We start from the raw sequence: 12,709 nt of genomic DNA, 5'->3' as shown, positions 1-12,709 counted from the left end.
TAGCAAGGTTTGGTACAGAAGCATCGTTGGCGCAATCCACGGCAGTGGCCGCCCGGGAAACCCTCGCTCCTACAAACCATCGCGCAGTTGTGGTCCGAGAGACACCTGTACTTGAATCCATGGCTCTGTGACTCGCACTGCCTCCCCTCCGTCCTTATCGCCATTTCCTCTTTTTATTTTTTTTTCCAAAACAAAAAAAATTCAGAAATTAAACTGATATGCTTACGAGGAGGGTTTCTGAAAACGTAAAAAAAATGCAAATTGTCGGTGCAAATTTGAATCTAGGTTAACTTGATAACGTAAATGGTTTTCATGCATGGTTCAAGAAATTACGAACGGAGGGATCATCTGACTTACGAGAGCCAACTAAAATCACCAGGAAGATGGCGAGAATCTGCAACTTCGTTTCCATTTTCGGACAAATCTTTGATCTCCTTCTTCCAATGTATGTATTTGTCAAGTATATTTTTTTGTACGTTCTTATATACACATGCAAGGACATGTACGTGTGGAAAATTATAAAGATCGTGAAAGGAAGGACGTTTGTCGAGCGGTGGAAGCAAGTTGCGACACGATGCATACCTTTGCTGAATTACGTGTTGGCTTCGGAGTTTAACGTGTCACTTGCATGCAATAGTTACCTTTTTTTGTAAAAAAAAAAAATCAGGTTCAAACATAACACACATATTTCTGGGATTTATTGGGTGAAAACTCACTAGATTCCTAAATCAATTAGCAGTAGTGTTAGTATATTGATATATTATTATTATCTATTACAATTATTTTCCTAAAATTATGCCACTATTTATACTTAATTTCCTCCATGTTTTCCTCCATGTTTTCCTCCATGTCTCTTCATGTTTTCTTCCATATTTTATGTCATTATGTCTTTTATGCATTGTATATATATGAGATGTAATCCTCATCATAAATTTATTCAATCACATTCTTATAAACCAAATTATATCATGGTATCAAGAGCTTAAGTCAAAAGACATTTTTTTTTCTCCTTCGAAACTTTTTTTTTCTCCTTCGGCTATTACGCACGTCGTCGATCTTCTCTTTACGCTATGGCCTCTTCCGACTCTCCTTCTAGCTCTGCCGGTCTCCCGAGCGACACGGTCACGATCTTTGACTCCGACAATCCGAGCTCGACGTTGATTAACGTCAATGTTTCGAATGTTTCGAAACTCACGGCCATGAACTACTTGACATGGAGTATTCAACTTCGTGCCTTAGTCCAAGGATACAATCTCGAAGACTTCCTCGATGCGGCCAAAGTGCCGGCTACCACTATCATCACCAACAATGTACTATCTCCTAACCCGACCTATAAGTCGTGGTTTCGTCAGGACCGTCTTGTTTTCTCGGCTCTCCTCGGTGCGATCTCAAGTCCCTGTCAAGCTCTCGTCGTATCGACCACCTCTGCCGCAGATGCATGGGCTACTCTAGCCCAAACTTATGGCCGATCTAGCCGTGGCCACATCAAACAACTCAAAGACCAGATGCGGCGCCATACAAAAGGCACCAAAACCGTCAATGACTACATGAACTTCTTCAAGATTAAAGCGGACGAGCTTGCACTTCTCGGCAAACCTATGGATCATGAGGATCTCATTGATCTAATTCTCGCTGGCCTCGGTGATGAGTACAAGACTATCAAAGACGTCGTACATGCTCGAGACACTCCGATCTCATTTGTCGAGTTACATGAGAAACTGTTGAGTCTTGATGTCGACCTTGCTGCCATACATCTCTCAGATCCTCCTATTTCGGCTTATGCAACACAACATACCTCTCGATCTTGGCGCCCTCCCACTGGTTTTGGTCCCCAACCTTCATCAATGCCCCGACCTTCTCTTGCTCAGGGTTCTCGCTCAACTCAATCTCGATCTCAACCATGGCGTACACAGTCTCGAGGATACCTCGGAAAATGCCAACTCTGCGGTGTTCAAGGGCATAGTGCCCGAACATGCCGCCTGCTTCCTCCTTCGGTTGCCCGCTCTCCTGCCGACTCCAGTCCACCTCATACCACTGGTCCTTGGAAACCATTGGCTCAGACTGCAACTGTCTCCCCCTCTCAACCATCATCTTGGTTGCTCGACTCGGGAGCCTCTCATCATGTCACTACCGACCTTGCTAATTTATCTCTCCATTCACCCTACCAAGGAGGAGATGAAGTTATCATTGGCAACGGCTCCGGACTTGCCATAACACACACTGGTTCCTCGTCTCTTCCCTCTAACTCTCGTCGTCTTAATCTTCAAAACGTCCTTTGTGTTCCTACCATGCATAAGAACCTCATCTCCATTCATCAACTTTGTTATTCTAACAATGTTTCGGTGGAATTCTTTTCTCGTTTCTTTCAGGTGAAGGATCTCAACACGGGGGCACCGCTGTTAACCGGGCCCCTTAATGGCGGTGTGTATGAATGGCCGACTATCCATTCCTCGTCTGTATCCTCCAATAAGCCCTCGGCTCTTGCTCTTTCGAGTGTCAAGACCTCTCTCTCTGAGTGGCACTCTAGATTAGGTCATCCGTCTAAAGACGTTTTAAACTCTATTATTTCACGTTTTTCTCTTCCATTGTCCTCTTTGTCGAGTCGTCCATTGTCTTGTGAGTCTTGTTTTATTATTAAAAGTCATAAACGTCCTTTTTCTACTTCCACGCTTACCTCATCTCGACCTCTTGAACTTTTATACTCGGACGTATGGACTTCGCCCGTCACCTCTTTTGACGGGTACAAGTATTATGTTATTTTTGTTGATCATTTTACCCGATATACATGGTTTTACCCTATGCGGCACAAATCTCATGTTTCGACTATTTTTCCAAAGTTTAAATCTCTTGTTGAAAATCGTTTTCAAACAAAAATTGTCACTCTTTATTCGGATAATGGTGGAGAATATATTGCACTTCGAGATTTTCTTTCGTGTCATGGTATTTCGCATCTTACTTCTCCTCCCCACACACCCGAGCATAATGGTATTTCGGAACGTAAACATCGTCATGTTGTTGAAACCGGACTTACAATTTTATCTCAAGCATCCATCCCTTTGGACCTTTGGAACTTTGCTTTTCCAACGGCAGTCTATTTGATCAATCGTCTCCCTTCTTCGGTCCTTCACGGTCGTTCCCCTTTTGAGGTTCTTTTCGAGTCATCTCCAAACTATATTAAACTTCGTACCTTTGGTTGTCTTTGCTACCCGTGGCTTCGTCCTTATTCTAGTCATAAACTACAACCTCGATCGGCCCCTTGTGTCTTTGTGGGTTACTCTCTCACCCAAAGTGCTTTCCTTTGTTTGCATGTTGCCACTTCCCGTCTATATGTCTCTCGTCATGTTGAGTTTGTTGAGTCGGAATTTCCTTACTCTAGGCTTCTTTCAACCTCTCACTCTCCGGTTAACTCTTCTCCATTCCCATCTATCTCTCGGTCTTCCCTTGTTCCATGCCGGTCTGATCATTCTTACACATTGTCATCGCCTGAGCTGGTCTCCCGTGTTGTCCCGTCACCCACAAGGAACTCCTCCATACCTCTCACCTGCTCTTTGTCGCCTTTGCTACCTCCTCAACCTTCTCCGCACCTGATGCCTCATGACCCTCCTGATCCCATGCTTACCGTGTCAAGACCTCTCTCTCTGAGTGGCACTCTAGATTAGGTCATCCGTCTAAAGACGTTTTAAACTCTATTATTTCACGTTTTTCTCTTCCATTGTCCTCTTTGTCGAGTCGTCCATTGTCTTGTGAGTCTTGTTTTATTATTAAAAGTCATAAACGTCCTTTTTCTACTTCCACGCTTACCTCATCTCGACCTCTTGAACTTTTATACTCGGACGTATGGACTTCGCCCGTCACCTCTTTTGACGGGTACAAGTATTATGTTATTTTTGTTGATCATTTTACCCGATATACATGGTTTTACCCTATGCGGCACAAATCTCATGTTTTGACTATTTTTCCAAAGTTTAAATCTCTTGTTGAAAATCGCTTTCAAACAAAAATTGTCACTCTTTATTCGGATAATGGTGGAGAATATATTGCACTTCGAGATTTTCTTTCGTGTCATGGTATTTCGCATCTTACTTCTCCTCCCCACACACCCGAGCATAATGGTATTTCGGAACGTAAACATCGTCATGTTGTTGAAACCGGACTTACAATTTTATCTCAAGCATCCATCCCTTTGGACCTTTGGAACTTTGCTTTTCCAACGGCAGTCTATTTGATCAATCGTCTCCCTTCTTCGGTCCTTCACGGTCGTTCCCCTTTTGAGGTTCTTTTCGAGTCATCTCCAAACTATATTAAACTTCGTACCTTTGGTTGTCTTTGCTACCCGTGGCTTCGTCCTTATTCTAGTCATAAACTACAACCTCGATCGGCCCCTTGTGTCTTTGTGGGTTACTCTCTCACCCAAAGTGCTTTCCTTTGTTTGCATGTTGCCACTTCCCGTCTATATGTCTCTCGTCATGTTGAGTTTGTTGAGTCAGAATTTCCTTACTCTAGGCTTCTTTCAACCTCTCACTCTCCGGTTAACTCTTCTCCATTCCCATCTATCTCTCGGTCTTCCCTTGTTCCATGTCGGTCTGATCATTCTTACACATTGTCATCGCCTGAGCTGGTCTCCCGTGTTGTCCCGTCACCCACAAGGAACTCCTCCATACCTCTCACCTGCTCTTTGTCGCCTTTGCTACCTCCTCAACCTTCTCCGCACCTGATGCCTCATGACCCTCCTGATCCCATGCTTACCGAACCACCAACCCAAACTTTGCTCCCTGACTCACCTGTTCATACACTCACTGACCTACCACCACCTCTTGTTCCCCCACAAAACACTCACCCTATGGTTACTCGCTCCAAAAACAACATCACTAAACCGCACCCCAAGCTTAGTCTTACCTCTGCCCTTCATCCAACCCATGATGTGGAACCTACGTGTGTTTCGCAAGCTCTTAAGGATCCAAAGTGGCGTGATGCTATGGCTGAGGAGTTCAATGCCTTGCTTCGCAATGGCACTTGGACTCTTGTTCCGTCTCGATCGTCTTATAACGTGGTTGGTTGTAAGTGGGTTTTTCGTACTAAGCGACACTCTGATGGCTCTATTGATAGGTACAAAGCTCGTCTTGTGGCCAAGGGATTTCACCAACGGCCTGGGATTGATTACACAGACACATTCAGTCCTGTCATCAAACATGCCACTATCCGTGTTGTCTTGAGCATTGCGGTTTCCAAAGGTTGGGTTCTTCGCCAACTTGATGTCAATAATGCGTTCCTTCAAGGCACTCTTGACGATGATGTATACATGACTCAACCGCCAGGCTTCATCGACAAAGATCAGCCATCCTTCGTATGCAAGCTCCATAAAGCTCTTTACGGTCTCAAGCAAGCTCCTCGAGCGTGGTACAATGAACTTGGCCGGTTTCTCCTTGAGTGCGGGTTTATTAACTCCCTCTCTGATACCTCATTGTTCATTCTTACCCGTGATATTGTTACTATCTATGTTCTTGTGTACGTTGACGATATCATTATCACGGGTAGCCACTCGAAGGATGTGCAGAGCTTCATTGATGTCCTCGCTCGTCGGTTCTCTATCAAAGATCTCGGCTCATTATCATACTTTCTTGGCGTCGAAGTCAACCGCACATCAACCGGTGTTCTCCTCACTCAACAACGGTACATTTCTGACGTTCTTGCACGACATTTTATGGCAGATGCCAAGGCTGTACCAACCCCGCTCCCATCTACCTTGAGCCTCCGACTCAACGCTGGTTCTCCTCTCGCCGATCCTACCGAGTACCGTCAGATTTTGGGTAGCTTACAATATCTTCTTTTCACTCGGCCTGACATTGCATTTGCCGTCAACAAACTATCTCAATACATGCATCGTCCGTGCTCGGATCATTTGCAAGCCCTCAAACGTATTCTCCGATATCTGAATGGCACTCGATCCCTCGGAGTTTTCATCTCACGTTCATCTCCTCTCTCACTACATGCATTTTCGGATGCCGACTGGGGAGGTGATCGTGATGATTTCTCTTCGACGGGAGCTCACATTGTCTATCTTGGACGCACTCCTGTGTCATGGTCGTCCAAGAAACAACGCTTTGCTGCCAAATCTTCCACTGAGGCCGAGTACAAATCAGTTTCCTCGACAGCATCCGAGGTACAATGGCTTATGTCTCTCCTCTCTGAGCTCGGTGTCATGTTCTCTCATATGCCGGTTATTTACTGCGATAATATTGGTGCTACATATCTATCGGCGAATCCTGTTTTTCATTCTCGGATGAAACATGTTGCCATTGATTACCATTACATTCGGGGTCTCGTTCAAGCTCAGAAGCTTCGCGTCTCTCATGTTTCATCTGCGGATCAACTTGCCGATGCTCTCACCAAATCTCTCCCACGCCAACGGTTTGAGTTTCTTCGGTCCAAGATCGGTCTTCTATCCGACACCGATCTTGCGGGGGCATGTTAGTATATTGATATATTATTATTATCTATTACAATTATTTTCCTAAAATTATGCCACTATTTATACTTAATTTCCTCCATGTTTTCCTCCATGTTTTCCTCCATGTCTCTTCATGTTTTCTTCCATATTTTATGTCATTATGTCTTTTATGCATTGTATATATATGAGATGTAATCCTCATCATAAATTTATTCAATCACATTCTTATAAACCAAATTATATCAAGTAGAATTTGGAAATTATGAAAATTAAAACCTGATTAAACGAAGGCTTATGAAAAAATGTTTTTTTGTGATTCGTGGACTATAACCACTGTTTTATAGATATATAAAGTGTCGGAGACAAGAATTCGTAATTTCCCATCATTGCAAAAGTGTCTTTAACCAAATATACAGCAATTTCCAATATATATACAGCAATTTTAACATCCATCATATTCATGGTTCGACCCATCAATTAATGCTCTCAGACAGTGGCACACCTAAATGTCATGAATATCGTCACGTGGATGCGTAATATGGAGATTTCATGCGATGTTTAAATTAAAACGTTTAAATAAATTAAAATGTTTTGGTTTTTAAACGGTTCGATTCGGTTTTAATTAATAAAAAAAAACAATTAGCGAACGATTTGATTTAATTGGTTTAATTTTAAAACGATTCAACTCGATTATAAACGACTATTAACAAAACAAATAAAAATAATAATAAATATAAAACGAAAAAAAAAACCTAAATCGTATTTTAGGAGGAGTTATAACGTAGAGTGGCAATCCATTTGGGCAATGCAACAAATAAAATAAATCTGATAAGTTTTCCGCTCCAAAGTGGGTCCTTCGAGATAATTTATCCTTTTAATTAAGGCTTCAAACCAAAAATATGAACAACCTTTTACAAAAAAAAAAATATGAACAACAAAATCAATACCAAAAATTTGATCGGATAATAATATATTTATATTAATGACACCTATATATATTTCTTAATAACCTGCAAATCGCAAGATCAAAGCGAAATCATTCTCAGGTTCGTAACCTTATGAATATAAAATTGGTCCAACCCAAAAGTACATTCACATTAATAAAGATCACAGTTAAAATACAAAAAAAATATATATATATAATCTCGAATTATTATTTTAGAAGATGTTTTACAATTAAATTTACAACACATACTACTTTTCTATTTTAAAATAATTATAAGTTTTAAATAAATAAATTATAAACTCAAAAGGATAACAAATAACAAAAGATCAAACTCAAACGGATAGCAATACACTAACTAGACATATTTAGAAAAACAAATATGAATATCTTTTTTTTTTTTTGCAATTCATCTTTATTATGGTATTAAATGTGCGCTGTCCATTAAAGAAACATGAAGTAGATTCTTTTTTAATCAATCAATTTTAGTGTTTAACTAATTTAATATTTACGAGTTATTATTATTGCTCTCACGTAACACCAATAAAATAAATAAAACCGCAAACGAAGAAAATATTAAACGAAGAAGAAGAAGATATTAATTAATAAAATAAAATCAACGATGAAAAAAAAGGAGGTCAAATCTTGTGGTGGTGAAGACACTGCCTTTAGCCAAACAGGGCTTCGACCAAATTGCCAGAGAGAGAGAGTGAGAGCCGGCGATTTTGATTAAGAGCTCCAATACCTAGACGAAGTAGAGAAATTTTCAGTGCCGAGAAAAGTCTACGTGTTATCTCTCTGTTACTTCATCTTGTTTCTGTCAAGCTTTCAACGTCTGATCTAGTCATCTTCCATGGATCCATTCGATTTCTTCCGCAAAGGTTCGCCGCCCTTCTCGTAGATCTTCGCGTTCTTTGGTATTCCGTGTCTTTTTGGGTGGTTTGATGAATTGGGTTTCTCGTGAATTTCGATTTTTTTTTTTGTGTGTGTGTGGGAAGAATGTGAGATTGTATATTCGGAATTTTCAGTGATAGATTTGCTTCGCAGCTCATGGATTTCTCTGCTGTTTTTTTTGGGTTCATTTTCAGTCTTATCTAATTCTTCAGCGGCATCTTCTTAGAGTGATAGTGGTTCTTAATCCTCTGCTGTCGAAGGATAAGGTCTCATGTATATTTGGAATTTGAGGGTTTAAGTTTCTGTTTTTGGGGTTCCAGATTTGTGGTCATGTTTTTTATCCATAAACGTCATGTTTGTCTATGCGAAGAAGCCGCTGACCCTCTTTTATGTACTCGCAGACAAAAAACGTTAATGTTTCTATTAAAGTGTAATGTACTGGTTTTGGTTATTAATACAAGTATTGGAGTTATGGCAAATGATTGAATTCTTGCATGGATGTGGAATAAATGAGATGCGGGTTTTGTTTCTTGCTAATGAAAATCATCATGCCATTCTGTTTCTGCAGGTTTCGGGTGAAAACTATCATTATTGGTCGTGCTTTCAGAAAGTGTTTTATATTTTTGGTGGTGGCTGTAGCTTTTTTGTTTACGTTTTGTTGAAGAATGAGCTTATCCAAGAAAGCGCTTCAGACGAGTAGCAAGCCAACGACGTTGAACCCAAATGCTGCTGAGTTCATCCCGTTTGCTCTTAGATCTCCTTCATCTGGAAGTAGTAGCATGTTAGATGCGAAACCGAGGCTTGCAGCTTCTACTAGTTCGGTAGGGAAATCTGTCCTGGATCGGACAGAATCATCAGATGAAGAAGCACATCAGTTCTGGAGTGACCAGCTCCCGGACGATATAACCCCGGACTTCAAATCGATGACAGAAGATGACCCGCCTCATGGATTTGGTAGTCTACCGTTAGCTAGCCTGTCATTGCACGACATGAACGAAACTGCAAAGTTTCATACTCCTGCAGTTGGCGGCGGATTTGCACTTGCGGACCGATCTGATTTGTCTTCACAACACATGAACGGTAACTTGTCTGAAAATATGGGGTATCCGGTTTCATCATTTGGGGAGGATCCAAAGCTTTGGGATAAGCAAATTATGAATGGAGAGCAGCCTTACAGTGGGAATTCCCGGCACGGCTTCGTGAACGAATTGCTTAGAGAAAGTTCGAACATGGGTGAAATCGAGGTGAACCCTTTGGAATTCCTGGCTTCTCAGTTCCCTGGATTTGCTGCTGAGAGTCTTGCAGAAGTTTACTTTGCTTATGGGTGTGATTTGCACATGACAATTGAGATGCTTACTCAGCTTGAGGTATTGTCTAAATCAATATAAGTCACAGCTTTCAATGATATTTCATATGCTTGCACTATGTCCTATGTGCTGTGCCAGTGATATTTTTGGCTGGTTGTTGGAGAAAAAATATGCCTGTCATCAGCCTTCCCAAACCATTTTTTTAAAAGTTCTCTCGGACCTTCTTCTTGTTCTTTCCGCTTTGTATGGCTGAAGTTTTTTTTTGGCAATTTGCTGTTCCCTGCATTGGCAACTCATGTATTACTCTTGAATGCGTGATTCAATGTGATATTAATGAAAATTTTGATGGTATAGACAGGAAACTCGTATAAGTCAAACTCTTTCATGCCCTTCTTTGAAAGAGAAGTGCTAGCCTTCCATAATATCATGAGGGAATTGAATTTTAACCTCGAATTCGTGAGACGATATGTTTTGTTTAGTTTTCTTTGTAATTGCTGCGTCAAATAACGTGGCATTCGCTAACTTAGATATGTTTGCTTCCTCTTGTAAGGTCGGTTTTTTTGGTGGTTTTAGATTTTTTCTTTTACTGATCTGGTTTTGACACTTCTTCCTTTTGATTGTAGCTGCAAGTGGATGGTGGCCTGAACCAGAACTTAAGCCCAAAGACATTGTCTGCTCCTAATCTTACCGCAACGGATTTTCCCGCCCTCACGATCTCAGATAGCCTGGGTATTTCTGCCAAGTTTTCAGGGGATGATTACCAATCTTCTGAAAAGGATAACATGTTTTTCTTCAAGTCAAGGTCTTCTGGCTCGCATGCTGGTTCGATAGATTACGCCTCCACTGTCAGGAAACTGGCATCTCAGGATTCGGGTATGTGGAAGTACGAAAGATATGACTCAGTGGATTCGGCTATTGGTTCAAGCAGAAGCTCCCTCGGTTTAGCTGATGCTTACAAAAGTGGTGGGCGGGGAAGAAGCATTTACGCCAACAAGTTGCAAAATCGTGCCCCAAACCAATCTGCTCCTGTCTGGGTAGAAACTGGAGATGCAGTTGGTAAATTTTCCCCGTTTGACAAACTTTTTAGCACTCATGCATTCACTTAAATAATCTTGGACGTATATTAAGCTTCCGGTTAGTTGCACGAATTCTAAGAAATGAGAAAAATCAGCAGATGCATTCTCCGTATATGTTTCGCTCTCACGTTTTTGGGATGAACAGCAAATATGTACTCTGAATTGCGTGAAGAAGCCCGCGACCATGCATGTCTCCGGAATGCCTACTTTGAACAGGTATCATAATAATAGTATTCGTAACCTTCTTGTCTGCTTAAAATTGCTGAATTCCATTTTTCTTTTATCATCTCTTCTGGTTTCTTTTGTAGGGAGTGATTATATTTTAATGGTAAGAGCATGTATCTGTCCTTCTCGCTCTAACACTTGTCTTCTTGTAAAAAAACGTTAGCATAAGTGTGAAATGTTCTCTATGAGTGGTTTTGTTCAGATAAAGCTTTAACTTTAAGAACCTTGGTTGATGAAATCACCCTTTTTTTCATCGTTGTCCGAGGGTAAGGTTCAAATTTGCGTTATATAGTTAAATAATAATTCTATTTGTTGTTCTTTTTCGGTTGAGATTAGGCTCGACAAGCGTACCTTATCGGGAATAAGGCTCTGGCTAAAGAGCTAAGTGTCAAGGGACAGTTACATAACATGAAAATGAAGGGAGCTCATGGAAAAGCTCAAGAAGCCATTTACCGTCATAGGTTTGACATTTCTTTCTTCCGCATCTGTCGTCTGTACTTTTTAATCCCCTCGATTACATTACCACTTTGGATAACCCGGGATATAGTGAATCAGGAACCCAGTTGGCCAAGAGAACGTGAGAGGGAACGAGGGGATGATAGACCTGCACGGGCTACACGTGAGCGAAGCCATCCAAGTGCTGAGGCACGAGTTGAGCGTGTTGAGGAGCACGGCCCGGGAGCGGGTACAGGTTTACGTGTGCGTTGGGACGGGCCACCACACGCGTGGCTCGCGCACCCCGGCTAGGCTCCCGGTGGCGGTCCAACGCTATCTTCTCGATGAAGGCCTCGATTTCTCGGAGCCTCAGCCTGGTCTCCTTAGAGTTGTGATCTACTGACAGAACACCGGCAAAAGATTGTCAATACAGGACCTATAAAAAGATCAGAAGAGAGATTAGGGGATCTACGGAATTCATTTGTTGTATCTGTTCTGTAAATGTGAAGAGATGGTAGTTGCAGAAGAAAAAACAGGGAAAAAATGTAAGGAAAAAGGAGGGACAGATGAAGAAAGGCAGAGGAGGAAAGCTTGACTCGAAGCTTAATGTTTAGGTTGCTGGAAGCTTCAGATAAATACCCTTTTTTTTTCTTGTAGATTCTCAAGAGGGTCAAAACTTTGGTGATCTCTGTTTTATATTCTTCATACGATATTTTGTTAATTGTCTTAAATTTTCGGCCCATTTGTAGTTTTTAAACGAAATTAATCCAACCAGATGAAATCGATCTTAATGGAAGAATAGTGTAAAAAAAAGGGAAACTATTCTTTGGATTGTATACATTTGAGCAATGTTCCCGCGTTCCTACTCATCTCGCATCAATCCTCAGCCCTGACTCCGCCTTCACAGCAATGATCCGATTCTATGGGTTGCTGGCAATGGAATCCGCCATTGCATGACACATACCATGATGACAATGACGTCCTCCTCATCGGTGTCTCACTCATCTTTCACACTGCTGCAGAAAATCCAATGATGGCTGCATTATGCTTTTTTTTTTGTTCTTAAATTCCTGCTTGGGTTCCCTCATTTGAGGTTTTGGTTAGTGTAGTAGAATCTTGATATGGCTCTAACGTGAAAATAGACGAAAGAGAAACTAACTAGCTAATACAAAAAATACAAAAGCTTCAATTGAAACAAGAAACAAAGCTTTAACCTCACCTCAACCAACCTTCGTTTTCCGATTACAGACCCTTTTTTAATCCCCCAAGTTACTTACCAATAGAGAAGAAAGTTTAACTCTTACCTTTGGCAAACCATGGACGAAGCCGCACAAGCTTTCTGTAACATACAAACTCAAAAAAAAAAAAAAAAAAAAAACAA

The 12,709-nt window shown here is 41.2% G+C and overlaps 1 protein-coding gene across 2 annotated transcripts; it reads left to right on the top strand.

Annotated features, from left to right (window-relative positions):
- Window positions 1–8,037: 8,037 nt before the first annotated feature.
- LOC104804451 (polyadenylate-binding protein-interacting protein 7-like) lies at window positions 8,038–12,070 on the top strand. Of its 2 annotated transcripts, none has more exons than XM_010528761.2 (6): window positions 8,038–8,272; window positions 8,854–9,652; window positions 10,216–10,648; window positions 10,814–10,884; window positions 11,230–11,354; window positions 11,441–12,070. In XM_010528761.2, exons 2-6 carry the CDS (start codon window positions 8,951–8,953, stop codon window positions 11,472–11,474), a joined length of 1,365 nt encoding a protein of 454 aa, XP_010527063.1. In that variant the 5' UTR covers window positions 8,038–8,272; window positions 8,854–8,950; the 3' UTR covers window positions 11,475–12,070. The 2 variants fall into 2 exon arrangements, with proteins under 2 accessions (XP_010527063.1, XP_010527062.1); XM_010528760.2 differs by having other exon boundaries at window positions 8,039–8,272; window positions 11,449–12,070.
- Window positions 12,071–12,709: the final 639 nt, after the last annotated feature.

The sequence above is a fragment of the Tarenaya hassleriana genome, unplaced genomic scaffold (assembly GCF_000463585.1).
Source record: "Tarenaya hassleriana unplaced genomic scaffold, ASM46358v1 Cleome9, whole genome shotgun sequence".
NCBI lineage: Eukaryota > Viridiplantae > Streptophyta > Magnoliopsida > Brassicales > Cleomaceae > Tarenaya > Tarenaya hassleriana.
Note: the sequence above shows the minus strand (reverse complement) of the source record. Positions and strands in the feature narration are given on the sequence as shown.